Here is a 12121-nt window from a genome sequence, read left to right as displayed (position 1 = left end):
CCAGTGGTTTGTTGTGGGCTCCGCCTGCCCAGCTGCCACAGCCTGTGAGCTGCTGGCTGGGGTTTGCAGGAAAAACACTGCAGTGTTGTTCAGTGACACCAGAGGGGACCCGTGTCTTGGATTTCCCCGGGGCGGAAGGTTTATTCGGTACGTGCAGCGCATCACAGCCGAGGGGTGCTCCCACTCACTGCTCGGGGTCTTACGAGGACTCAGACCACCAGCACGCTCCAGGCTGGTTGCATCCGTGGTTCTCTGGGTAATTTTTACATCTGAGTGACTTGTCCTGATGCCATGGGAGCAGCTCTCAGTGCCCAGCTAAGCCAGCTCTGCAGGCAGGGAGGCTCCATCCCCGGTGGCACCTCCAGGAGGACAAGCATTGATGTGCAGGGCAGGACCGACGAAGAAACCTCCACCACCGTACTGACCTACAGGTTTCACGGCATGATCCTCAGGCTCAGGTCCCACCTACAGCCCATCCAACAGCTAAACTGGCAGCAGAGGGCTCCTGAGCCCCCAGTCACTGCTGTCTGGGGATGAGGGGAGGTTAAACTATTTTGCTTGGCAGTTGGTAAGCTCCTGGCTCAGGTGGAGCAGCAGGATGTCTAGCCTTGGCAAGGTGGGAGGACTTATGATCTCGAAATCGCTGCCCCTTCATCACTTTTCTTTTCTCCTAAAGGTGAAAGCCACAGATGCTGATGAAGGTGTTAACGGGAGAGTGTGGTACAGGATTGTCAAGGGTGAGTCCAGGCGCCTCTTCCATCCTTTTGCACTTCACAGCCTGCAGAAACATTTCTGCCATCCCTGAGCAAAATTTCAGCCTCAGGGTTAATTGCCAGGGGGATTTGTCACGGGTGGACACCTAGATGCTGTAGCTCCTGGCATGGCCAGGGGTAAACCCTGATGTAGCTGACCCTGATGTAGCTGGAGGTGATGGGACTTGGGTTTTGCCGCTGTCTTCCTCTGAGATTGCCCCCCAGGGAGGGGCTCAGCTTGTCACCAGAATGGATGCGGCGGTGATGGGCAGCAGCATCCATCTGGCTTTTCCTCTCGCCAGGCAACGAGCACAACCACTTCCGCATCAACCCCAGCACCGGGCTGGTGATGCGGGGCGTGCGGCACCTCGACCGGGAGCAGAATTCTTCTCACGTCCTGGAGGTGGAGGCCTACAACATGGAGCAGGGACCCATGAGGAGCTCTGTGCGGGTGAGGACCTTGCGGCGGCTGCCGAGGCGTGGGCAGCGGGGCTGGGCGGCGGCAGAGTTTTGTGCAGAAAATTCAGGATGCTTCATCAGCGGGCAGTCGTTTCCAGCCCTTGCGTGTAGGAAATTGGAGAAGTCTGGTGTGGCAATGCTGACGGAAAGTCTCCAAGGGCTGCCCGTGGGCGGAAGAGAGCTTGTTGAGGGGAGGCGAGGAGGAGCGTTTGTTGGTTTTTCCCTTTCTCCTGCGATGTTTCAGTGCCATGAGGCTGCTAAACGGTGGGGTAGTTGCTGTCAGAGGGAGTCCTACTCGCCCAGCGAGACGCAGCTCTGGTACCAGGAGGAAGAGTTGTTGGAAACCGTGTCTCCTGGCCAGGCATCTATTTAAATAAGCCAGGACCCAATGACAATGATCTTTAGCAGTGACAGACCAGCTTCCCACAGTTCCCAGGAGCCCGGCCCTCTGGTCTCATCTATTTTTAGACCCACTGGTGGGGTGGGCTCTGGCTGAGCGCGACATGCCCGCAGCACCAGCAGCGAGCAGAAAACCAGGAGGAGAAAGGATGGTTCCCTGGAGAAAACAGCAGCTCGACCCACTGAACTTTGAGCAAAATTTCCCACCGAGTCATCTGCGTTTCTATGCTGCGCGGTCTCCGACTGGTGAGGTTTCAAGGAGGGATCCCAAAGCATGGAGGAATTAACAGACAGACTGTACATCCCTCCAGTCAGGGAGGGACTGAGTTGCTTCAACCACAAGGCTTCTTTAAACCCATGATGATAAAGTGCATGTGTTCACTCTCCATCACATCACGTCTGTAGTCGTGATAACATTTCTCCCATGCAGCCGATGAGTGTTGTGAAGGATTTGTTTCCCCTCACAAGTACAGGCAATGAGGGTTCATGAGCCTGCCCAGCTCACCTGTGATTTCTCTGGGGGTGTTTCGCAGGTGATTGTCTACGTGGAAGATGTCAACGACGAGGTGCCGGTGTTCACCCAGCGGCAGTACAACCGCCTGGGGCTGCGGGAGACGGCGGGGATAGGGACTTCGGTGGCAGTGGTCCGGGCCACTGATCGAGACACAGGTAGGAAATTGGAGAAACACCCAGCTTTAGGGAGGAAAGTGGTGAAATTGGCCATTGCACAGCTCCCGGCTTGGCTGGGATGGGCTCTGCTCCATGGCTGGGGTCAGCATCAGCGACGCCTGCCTTGTTGAGATGCTTGGTCCAACCAGCTTGTGGTTCCTGCCCCAGGGAACGGTGGTCTGGTGAACTACAAAATCTTGTCGGGTGCTGAAGGGAAGTTTGAGATCGACGAGAGCACTGGCCTCATCACCACGATTGAGTACCTGGACTATGAGACCAAAACCAGCTACCTGATGAATGTCTCTGCCACGGACCAGGCACCCCCCAACAACCAAGGCTTCTGCAGCGTGTACGTCAGCCTGCTGAATGAGCTGGACGAGGCTGTGCAGTTCTCCAACAGCAGCTACGAGGCCGTGATCATGGAGAACATTCCCCTGGGCTCCGAGGTGCTCCGGGTTCAGGCCCGCTCCATTGACAACCTCAACCAGATCACCTACAAGTTTGACCCCAACACCAACGCCCAGGCGCTCTCCCTCTTCAAAATCAACGGGATCACCGTAAGCGACCACAGCGACCACATGGTCCTTCCTGGCTTGCTTGGCCACCAAAGCCTTGGTGGCCAACACAGCTGTTGTTCATCCTTGGCAGGGTGTGATCACGGTCAAAGGCCAGGTGGATAGAGAGAAAGGGGACTTCTATACCTTGACGGTGGTGGCTGATGATGGAGGACCCAAGATTGATTCCACGGTGGTGAGTAGCTTCTACCCACTTCCCCACCAACCTCTGTGCGGGCAGAGCTCACCTCAGGTCACTCCCCTATTCCTCTGCCATGGGACAGCACGTCCTAATTGTCCTCTTTTCCCTGGTCGCTGGGGTCTGGAAACCTTCATTTGGGGGAAACTCTGTATTTGCATAAGCAGGGACGTAGCGGTTTTAACTTCTGCGTGTCATAGGATGGGATTTATGGGTATAACAACAAGCAAAAAACCTCAAACAGTAGAGTTTGCAGGTTGCTTGCCAAGGTAAAATAGTTTTGAAGGAGGTAAATTTGGGGGGGGGAGGGCCTTGAAATCCTTCAGGGTGGTTTATGTTTAGGAGGGTTATATTTGGCAGTTTCAAAAGCAGCTGAGCAGGGGGCTGATTTGCATTTCTCTGCCGGGTGCAGAGTGAGCCTGGTCCCCTGTGCTGTGGCGAGCATCACCTGGCAATACCCAAATTCTGCTGGTTTGGGTCGCCTGGAGGAGCAGGTGCCTGGGAAGGGACAGGGGGGTGGGTTTGAAACCGGAGGGTGAGCAGTAGCAACGTGCAGCATTTCCAGCCCTCTTGCGTCTCGGCGTGTCCTGACCAAGGGTGCCACGACAGCGAGGATCCCCTGACTGCAAGGCTTGCCCGCAGCCCCTCACCTGTGCCACACCTCCTCACGCGCCACTAACTCCTGTTTCTTTGTTTTCTCTGTTTCCTCCAACAGAAGGTAAGCGTGTCCATCATGCTGGCAGCTTCTTGGGGGCCAGGATCTCAAACCCCTCACCGAGCTGCTGGGAGGGACTGGGGTGGAGGTCTCCAGCTCCATCTCACCAACCACCCCATTCTGGCGAGGAGAAATCTCAACGCCCCTGACCTGGCACTTGGGACAGCAGCTGCCGGATCCATCGCAGCAGCTGAATGGGCTCTCGGCCCCGGTTTTAATTCAGCAGCAACAATAACCGAATCGCCCTGAGGGGGCACAACTCGCTCCCCGGTTTCCTTCGGGATGTTGTCGCATTCATGCTTGGACGCACCTGGGGGCTCAGGACACCCATAAATAGAGCCCCGGGAACAGAAAGGCTCTTCCTCTCTCATTTCTGCACCACATTGCCATGATGACAAACACGATGAGAGTATTTCCTCTGGCTGATTGTGGCCAGGTCCCCCGCAGCGGTGTGTCCCTCCGAGCATCTCCTGACCGGTCTCTCCTTCACCCATGTGCCTTTTCACAGGAGGGAGCTCGAGTCCTCGCCATGCCCTGGTGTAGTTAAGCACACGCAGCTCTGTCTTCTTCGTGCCCCTTTGGCTTTAAAGCAAACTCTGCCCAACCTCTCGTGCTGTGAGCACAGATGAAATCGCTGCTTGCAAAAAGCTGAGCAGGAAAAGGTCACCCTGCAGCAGCCTGAGGTGCTCACTGCCCAGCGATAAAAAAATCAGAGGATGCTTGACACGTTCTTTCTCCAGCCTTTAAGCATCCTTCCTCCTCCACTGCAGACGAGGATGTGGCTTCGGGTCCAGGGTTAAAATACCTGTGCCCATTCCCATGTGAGATGGACAGCCCTCGCCACTGTTGGCACCTCAGAGGGTTTGACAGGGTGGGAGGGTTCAACGTGGCTGTTGATGCTGGGTGGGCAGGGGACTGAGTCCTGCCTATGCCCTGCCTGAGCCCTGTGCCGTGCCCGCAGGTGACCATCACAGTCCTGGACGAGAACGACAACAGCCCCCAGTTCGACATCACCTCCGACTCGTCCGTGAGCGTGGCGGAGGACAGCGCCGTCGGGAAGCGGGTGGCCGTGGTCCTGGCCCGCGACCCGGATGCGGGCAGCAACGGGCAGGTAGGGAGGTCGGCACAGCGGATTTGGGGATGCCCGTAAGGATGCAGAAAAGCCTCCATCAGCATCTTGCCAAGCTCTGATCATCGATGCCGGCAGGTTTGGGGGGGTTTGTGCAGTGGGTACCAGAGGTCCCTGGTTGAGGGGTGCAGCAGGAGAGGAAAAACATTGTCCTTGGGCTGACCAGGGCAAAGAGCTCTGCGGGACACGTGTCAAAAAGGAACCTGGCAATGTGAAAACCAGCTGCAGCCTCTCCCGCCGTGGTGAACGGCAGCGGAGCCTTTGGCAGGCTGGGCAGGAAGCTCTCAGATGTTTGTTATTTTCTTTACCCCGCGGACAGGCTTTAATGAGGTCCCCTAATACGGAAAATCCCGAGCATTGTACGAAGGCTGTCGATGAGACCGGGGTTGGCCCTTGGGTGTTTGCTTTGGGTTGGCTGCACTAAGCCAGCACACCCATGGACCTCAACACTTTTAAAAATGTTGGAGACTGCCTGAGGCAACCCTGTGTTTGTTACTGTAGGGTCTCCTTTCTCTCCTTCCTCCTCACAGCATCACATTGCCTGTCCTGGGGTTTTTTTGTTGGGTTTTTTTTTACCCCCGATGTTTCCAGGTGACTTTTTCGCTGACGTCAGGGAACATTGGCCGGGCTTTCGAGATCCATACCACCAACGACACCTACGGGGAGGTGTTTGTGGCACGCCCGCTGGATCGGGAGCTGCTGGATCATTACACTTTACGGGTAAGCAGCAAACCACTCCGTTCACCTCCTTGGGTTTCTCCTGGCTTGACCATCCAGGCTGTTTTCTTGGGATTGTGAGCTTGAAAATTTATTTTTTTAATGAAAACTCATCCCCAACTGCAGATTCAAGCCTCAGATGGCGGTGTGCCTCCCCGGAGGAAGGAGCACACCCTGCGAGTGAACATCCTCGACGTCAATGACAACCCCCCCATCATCGACAGCCGCTTCGGCTACAACGTGAGCGTGAGCGAGGTGAGCAACCAGCCCTGCTCCTCTCCTTCCATCCTCCCCAGGCGAGGTCTGACCACCAACTCCATCGTCCCCACTTGCCTTGTAGTGAGACCTCACCCCAGGTGATTTTAGGCTTGATGGCCCTTTGCAGACCTCACTTAGGGTTGGTGGCCTCTTGCAAACCTCACCTCAAGTGATTTAAGGGGGTTGTTTGCCCCTTGCAAGCCCTCACCTGTGATGGTTTTGGGCTAGGAGAGAGCTCTGCAAGCAACTTCAACCCCATGAGGCTGCAGGGACTAGCAGGAAGAAATGACTACACACCCATGGAAATGCCACCGAAGTGACACAAGAGGCAGCACGGTGCAGAATAGGAATTGCTTTCAGGAAGCAGCTCGGCGAGAGCTGGATAATTAAGCAATAAAACACAATCAGGCGTGAGAAAAGACAACTTATTTCCTGACAGTTTAATTCCTGGTCCAGGAGGGTTCTCAATTTGATGATGAAAAATGAAATACGAGTAATAGCCAGTGACACTTAGCTGTGAGAAAGTGCTGCTCATGATTAATAGCTTTGCATTAAAGTTATTGCCCTGTTAGGATTTTCTTATCTATTTAATACATGTTCAGAGCTGGTTGAAGAATAGAATTTCTGTTTTGATTTCCCCTGTAATGGGACTATCCAAAAATAATTAGCCGAGCTCTGGAGTCCATTACACAGCCCTCACCTTTGCACGCACGATGGTTTTTACGCTCCTACAGGCTGTGCCAGCTTTCCGCCACAGGAAAATCACTGCAACAAATGGGAGATACTGTAACATAAGGAAAAAGAGGTGCAATTTCTCTTAGTAAAACACAGCTTGCAATAAGCACTGCAAAAACCAGGAGCTGGCAAAGGAGAGCAGCCTTCTGCACGGCTGCCACGTGTCGGGGCAGTGAGTCTGGAGCCTCAAGCACCGCAGTGCCTGGGAAAGAAACCTCTCTCCATTAGAATTATGTTATTAGTTGTGAGTTTTGTGTGTTAACGAGGCGCACGTGATTCATGTCTCTTACCCCTCGCAGAACGTCGGCGGTGGCACGGCGGTGGCTCAGGTACGCGCCACCGACCGGGATGTCGGCCTCAACAGCGTCCTCTCCTACTACATCACCCGCGGGAACGAGGACCTGACCTTCCGCATGGACCGCGTCACCGGCGAGATCGCCACCCGGCCCTCGCCGCCAGACCGCGAGCGGCAGAGCTTCTACAGCCTGGTGGTCACTGTCGAGGACGAGGGCAACCCCTCCTTGTCGGTGAGCCACCAAAAACGGAGCTTGTCGGGAGCGAGCGGAAGCAGGGAAGAGGCTCGGGGCACAACGTTTTGGTGACTCAGCCGTGTGGGTTGTGGCTCAGGGTCTGAATCTGCTGAGTACGGGTTTGATGCAGAACCTCCTGGTGCCGTGGGACCCTGTCTTGCAGTGGTGAGGGGAGCTGCTATCCGTAAATGCCAAAAATACCAAGAGCATCCCAATGGGCAAGTGTCTTGGCAGCTGTGGGAGTCATCGTGCCCACCAGCTCCTCGTGCTCTTAAATCTGAAAGGTGTCGGGTTGTCACTTTTCCATCCCAGGGTGGGGGGGTGGCTGGAACCACGGGTTCAGCTCACCAGGGAGCGATGTGCTTTGGAAGTGAGAAAAGCTCTGGTAACTACTGCTGTGGCCGTGGCGGTCCCTGCCATGTGAGTTTTGTGCAGTTCTTCGCTATCGTCGCTGCGGTCCAGAGTGATCCCAATGAGTGGGGTCTGGACACACTTTTGGGGGCTGATAGAAGACCTTCATCATCTTTCAGTCTGGGAAGGTGGCTATCTTGTTTTTTAGTGTGCAGGACTGCCCAGTGGGGTAACTGCAGTTCCTGCAGCCCGGCTTCTCTCCCTCGCACATTCCCTGCTCGTTATTTGTGCCTTTAAGAAGGGTTCTGGGTGTGGGAGAGTCAAGAGAGCAACTAACATCAGGGGCATTTTCCAGCCCAGAGCCCCTCCTAACCCCACAGCTCCCGGCGGGGAGGTGAGCGAGCGCCTGCGTGCATCAAACAAGCCCGAATTGTGAGGTGTGGAGGCGCGACACCGTGCCATCCTTCCTCTCCCTCGCCTCCACCCGCCATCTCTCACCATCTCTCGCCACCTCTCTCTGATCTCCTGTCAGAGCTCTCTCGCTGCAAAACCCTGCTCGACATTTTGAGGAAACAGGGTTGCAAGCGAGCAGTACGAACTGTGGCTCACAACTCTCGCTTCAGGCTTTTTGCATCCTCAGCTGCTCCCTCATGGGTAGTTCACACACCTGCTTGCATATCAGCATCTTTTTCTTAAGCCGTGCTGCTGCTTCGGCTTAAATCTCTTCCCCCAAACTGAGAGAGGGCAGCTTTGTGTAACTGCAGCACCCCATACGAAGCTCCTCCTCGTCCCCATCGCCCAGGCACCCTGATGCTGCCCCGATGAGGAATGCCATGAGCCAAATCCCATTGCCCTGGCAATGCCCTCTTCCCTTCCCGGTGCCGGGAGAGGACAAGTGACACAGCTTATCGCTCCACGCTGCCAAAATCGTCTCCCAGCAGCCTCGCTTGTCCTCAGGGTTCCTGCACCACGTCACCGGCACAAGTGATGCCAGCAGCGACGGTCAAAACCCTGCCAAACAAAGCATCCAGTGACCCAATTCTTGAGCGGAGAGAGGAGTTTTGGCCCTTTTCAGAGCTTGAGGAGGTTTAGGTCTTGTGAAAAGCTGTCCTGGCCTCAGGTCTGGGTGACAAAACAATGTGTGTCGGGAGTTTGTCACCCACAAGAAACTTTTGCAACTAAGTCCAGACTGATGGGGTGATGCACAAAAAAGGATTATTTTTTTTTTTTGTCATTCATACATCATGTGCTTCAAAATTTGGCCTTCTGCTTATGGGGGAGGAAGAGGAGACAGAACTGGGAGAGGACTTGGAAGTCTTCTGATGATCCGTGGTACCCAGGACAGCAAGGGTGCATGGAAGCCTTCTCCATAAGTGGTGGGGGCCAAGGTGGGGTGCAGCACCCAGCGTGCCAAGGCTTCTGCTCCAGCAGGTGTGGAAGGCTGGGTAGCCACCACCTCCATCCCCTAAAAACCTTGCTTTTTCCTTGTGGTGAGCTTTCCAGGTGGGAAACGATTGCTGACACCACGCGGTGCCCCAACCGTCGCCTCTGGCTGAGAACGTTGCTGCTCAGCTCACCTCTGCCCGCATCCTGAAAAAAAAATGGGATGCCCGCAGAACAGAGGGAAACCCATTCCCAGCAAAACTTTATGCCATCGTTAAGCAGCTTGTTTGTTATAATTCATTGGTGCCACCGCCTTATTTATCCCTCTGAAGTTGCCCTTGCTGAAGCCAGTGCCGGATTAATCAAATCCCGCAGCGGTCCAGGGTGTCAAGGCAAAAACCTCAAGCCAGGTAGTGTGAAAATTCAGCGTTCTGCTGGGGATTCTCTGCCCGGGCACGCTGCCTGTTATGACTATTGCTCAGGTCTGACACTGTTTTGGTATGACTAAGGTTTATGTTGGTCTAGCGGCGGTCGTTTCCCTACTTTACAGCAGAAAACAGAAGCAAGAGAACAAAACCAAATGCACGCTTTGAGTAACAGCGTCTGCCACAAAGTTTTATCTCCTCGCCGGGGGCTGAGTCACGCTGGAGCCTGACCCGCAGCTTCTTTGGGATAGGCGATGCCAGGGTGCTGCGTTTGGTGCTGTTTGGGCATCGCAGGATCCCCCAGCTTGGGGGGGACGGCTGCTCTGGCCATGGTGGCCCCAGGAGGATGGGGAATATCATGAGAACATCCTCCAACACCCTTTACATGAACCTTCTAGTTTATGGGCGTTTATTAGTTTATCCAATCAAACAAAACCCATCAACGTCCTTTTTTTTTTTCCCCCGTTTTCTTTTAATCAGCACTGATAAGGAAACAAACAGAAAGATAAATTCCCCTGATCCCAAGCCGAGGATAAAATTGCAGCAGAAAATAAGGCTCTTTCCTGACGTGCGTCCAGCTGGAAAGGCAGCAGCCTCGCAAGTCCGTGGCTGTCTCAAAAGGGTGGTGGGGAAGGAGGGCTCCGTCTGGGGCAAGGAGCCTCTCCCCTTCCTGTTTTGCAAAGAAAAAGGTAGTACGAGGTTGGCTGCTAACCCTGTTTTGTCTCGCGGTGGATAAAGTACTTTGCCATCTGCTCCAGGGGAGGACGTGCAGTCAAAGATGCAGGAACAGGTTGATGCTGCAGATCTTAAACCCCTGGCAATAAGTTAAATCCTCAGGGAGGTTTGGAGGCACAGGTCGTCCTTCCTTCCCTGCATCCCCGATTTTCAGCTAGCCCATAAAACATGAGCGATACAGTGCCATGCTCTTCTCCATAGGTAGTTAAAAACCAAAATCCTGGCAGGAGATGTTCACTTCCAGCCCCAGGGCAGAGCCAGGACAGGGTGTGAAGGCAGGACTCTGGCATTCATCTTCTGTTTTAAGGCTTTGCTGGCCTTGCCGGGGGGAGAGTCTCAGCCTGACCTCTCGCGGCTGCGGCTTCGGGATGTGGTCTCCTTCCAGGGTCTTTAGGCTTTCAAGGAATTTGGTGAGTCAGGAACAGGATCTGGAAAAGGGCAGACCAGGGGTATCAGACAAGCTTGCAGCTGCAGGGAAAGCAGCCAAACTCGGCTTTCGAGCTGAAAACTCAAGTTTGGGTCCTTCCCATCTTCAGAATCCTGGAACTTGATGTCCTAAAGTTCATGGCTGGTGTTTAACCCCTTCTTTCCCGTTCACCCCCACCCCAGCTGCCCCTTTCCTTCCCACTCCTCCCGCAGTGGGGCTCAGGATCACAGGTCACTCACCCAGCGTCGGGAAGAAGCAGTCCCCGGGGCCGGGGGGTGACAAGGGAGTGCTGGGCTCGGAAAGCAGATGCCGTCCAGATTCGGAAGGCTGCCGGCTGGCCATGTAGGAGAGCTGGGGTCGGGGTCGCGGCTCCGCGCTCGCTGAGGGGACCGCCTCAAAGACAGGGTTTTCAATGCCCTGGGCACTGCTGCGGGAAAGGAGAGGAGAGGAGGGTGTGAGGTGGCTTTGCGGTTTTGTTTCAGGAGCCTTTTTTCTCTTTTCATCCCCAAGCACTGGAAGCAACCAATGAAGGCAGGGAGCAGGTTCAGGACGTGGAATCTTGGCAGAGAGCATGCAGGGAACCCAGGGCAGGGGGAAAGGCTTAGATGAAAGGCCCCACGGTTTCGAGCTCTCTTGGGGTGTGGGGAGAAGTGTCCCCTTGGCACAGGCAAAAAGAAAGGAGTCACTTCCCATTTGGAGGGAGGGAAGAGAAACAGCGGCTGCCTGGAATTGGGCAGGACCCCAGGCGTGAGTGCCACCGGCATCCCCTTCGCTCTGCCGGACTGAGGACACAAGCTGGCTTCGAGAGCAGGGGAGGAGAGGGCAAGACCCTTGTGTGGGTGTGAGGAGGTTGGGGGGAGCTGAAAGCACGTGGGTTTCCTTACCTCTCCATCCTGACCAGCTCGTGGGCACCTGTCAACGAAAAATGGTTGGCGTGAGTGCTGGCAGCATGAAGCCCTGTGTCAAACCCAGCCAACACTGTTTTCTGGTGTCTCATCTACATCCAATTCCTCCTCTTCCTCTGCGTTCCTCCCTCCCTTTCGCCCTTCTTTAGCATCAACTTTTTCTTTGCTCCCAGACCTCCTTCTTCACGTCCCTGCCTTGTTCACTCCCCAGCAAATTGAACCTGTGGGCTCCGAAGAAAGGGCAAGGAGATGCTTCCCCTTGGGTTTTGCCTTCCCTGTGGGGTACAACAGCAACCACATGATGCTTTGCAGCACAGTGGAGGGGAGCTGCACCCCCAGCCATGGCAAAACGGATGCATGAAGGCATGCAGCCCGTTTTTTCAGCCAGGGATGGGTGTCGGAAGTGCCGTTCCCGTTCTGGTGGCTGGCATCATGCCTGCTGCTGGTTTAAAAAAAAAAAAATAATTAAAAAATAATAAAAAAAAAAGTTTGCTCAGAGCTTGGTGAGAGAAACCACAGGGCCCCCAGCTTGCCCAAGGCCTTATGAAATCGCGCCTCCGGTGAAGGTGGTGCCCCTTTCCGCTTAATTACTGAAATCACCAGGAGCTGAGCAGGGGCAGAAGCCAGCAGCTCGCTGTACCTCAGTGCTGCCTGGTTTTCTAGGGTTCTTCTAGGGCACCACAGGTAGACCTGGCTTGCTCGTTGTCCTATTTCTGTAGATGCACAAGGGGTCTTTTTAAAGCAGGGGAGGGTACATACGTCTGCTGCTGACAGCTTGC

General features: G+C 54.8%; 2 protein-coding genes across 2 annotated transcripts in view; one reads left to right on the top strand and one right to left on the bottom strand.

Moving 5' to 3' along the window:
- CDH23 (cadherin-related 23) overlaps positions 1-7188 on the top strand; it is a gene marked incomplete at its 5' end in the record, with an annotated part of 139077 nt that extends 131889 nt beyond the window's left edge. The window contains 10 exons of the mRNA XM_009879061.1: positions 677-737; positions 1055-1203; positions 2144-2279; positions 2448-2836; positions 2928-3029; positions 3748-3750; positions 4709-4858; positions 5468-5596; positions 5720-5848; positions 6886-7188. Of these exons, the coding sequence (XP_009877363.1) occupies positions 677-737; positions 1055-1203; positions 2144-2279; positions 2448-2836; positions 2928-3029; positions 3748-3750; positions 4709-4858; positions 5468-5596; positions 5720-5848; positions 6886-7188 (1551 nt within the window). The remainder of the gene's footprint in view (positions 1-676; positions 738-1054; positions 1204-2143; positions 2280-2447; positions 2837-2927; positions 3030-3747; positions 3751-4708; positions 4859-5467; positions 5597-5719; positions 5849-6885) is intronic.
- A 3212-nt stretch (positions 7189-10400) lies between these two features.
- The window catches only part of LOC104281158 (chromosome unknown open reading frame, human C10orf54), a gene marked incomplete at its 5' end in the record, with an annotated part of 3932 nt that continues 2211 nt past the window's right edge, over positions 10401-12121 (bottom strand). Inside the window, 4 exons of the mRNA XM_009879060.1 lie at positions 10401-10438; positions 10677-10864; positions 11322-11349; positions 12102-12116. Of these exons, the coding sequence (XP_009877362.1) occupies positions 10401-10438; positions 10677-10864; positions 11322-11349; positions 12102-12116 (269 nt within the window). The remainder of the gene's footprint in view (positions 10439-10676; positions 10865-11321; positions 11350-12101; positions 12117-12121) is intronic.

Source organism: Apaloderma vittatum, unplaced genomic scaffold (genome assembly GCF_000703405.1).
Source record: "Apaloderma vittatum isolate BGI_N311 unplaced genomic scaffold, ASM70340v1 scaffold18931, whole genome shotgun sequence".
NCBI lineage: Eukaryota > Metazoa > Chordata > Aves > Trogoniformes > Trogonidae > Apaloderma > Apaloderma vittatum.
Note: the sequence above shows the minus strand (reverse complement) of the source record. Positions and strands in the feature narration are given on the sequence as shown.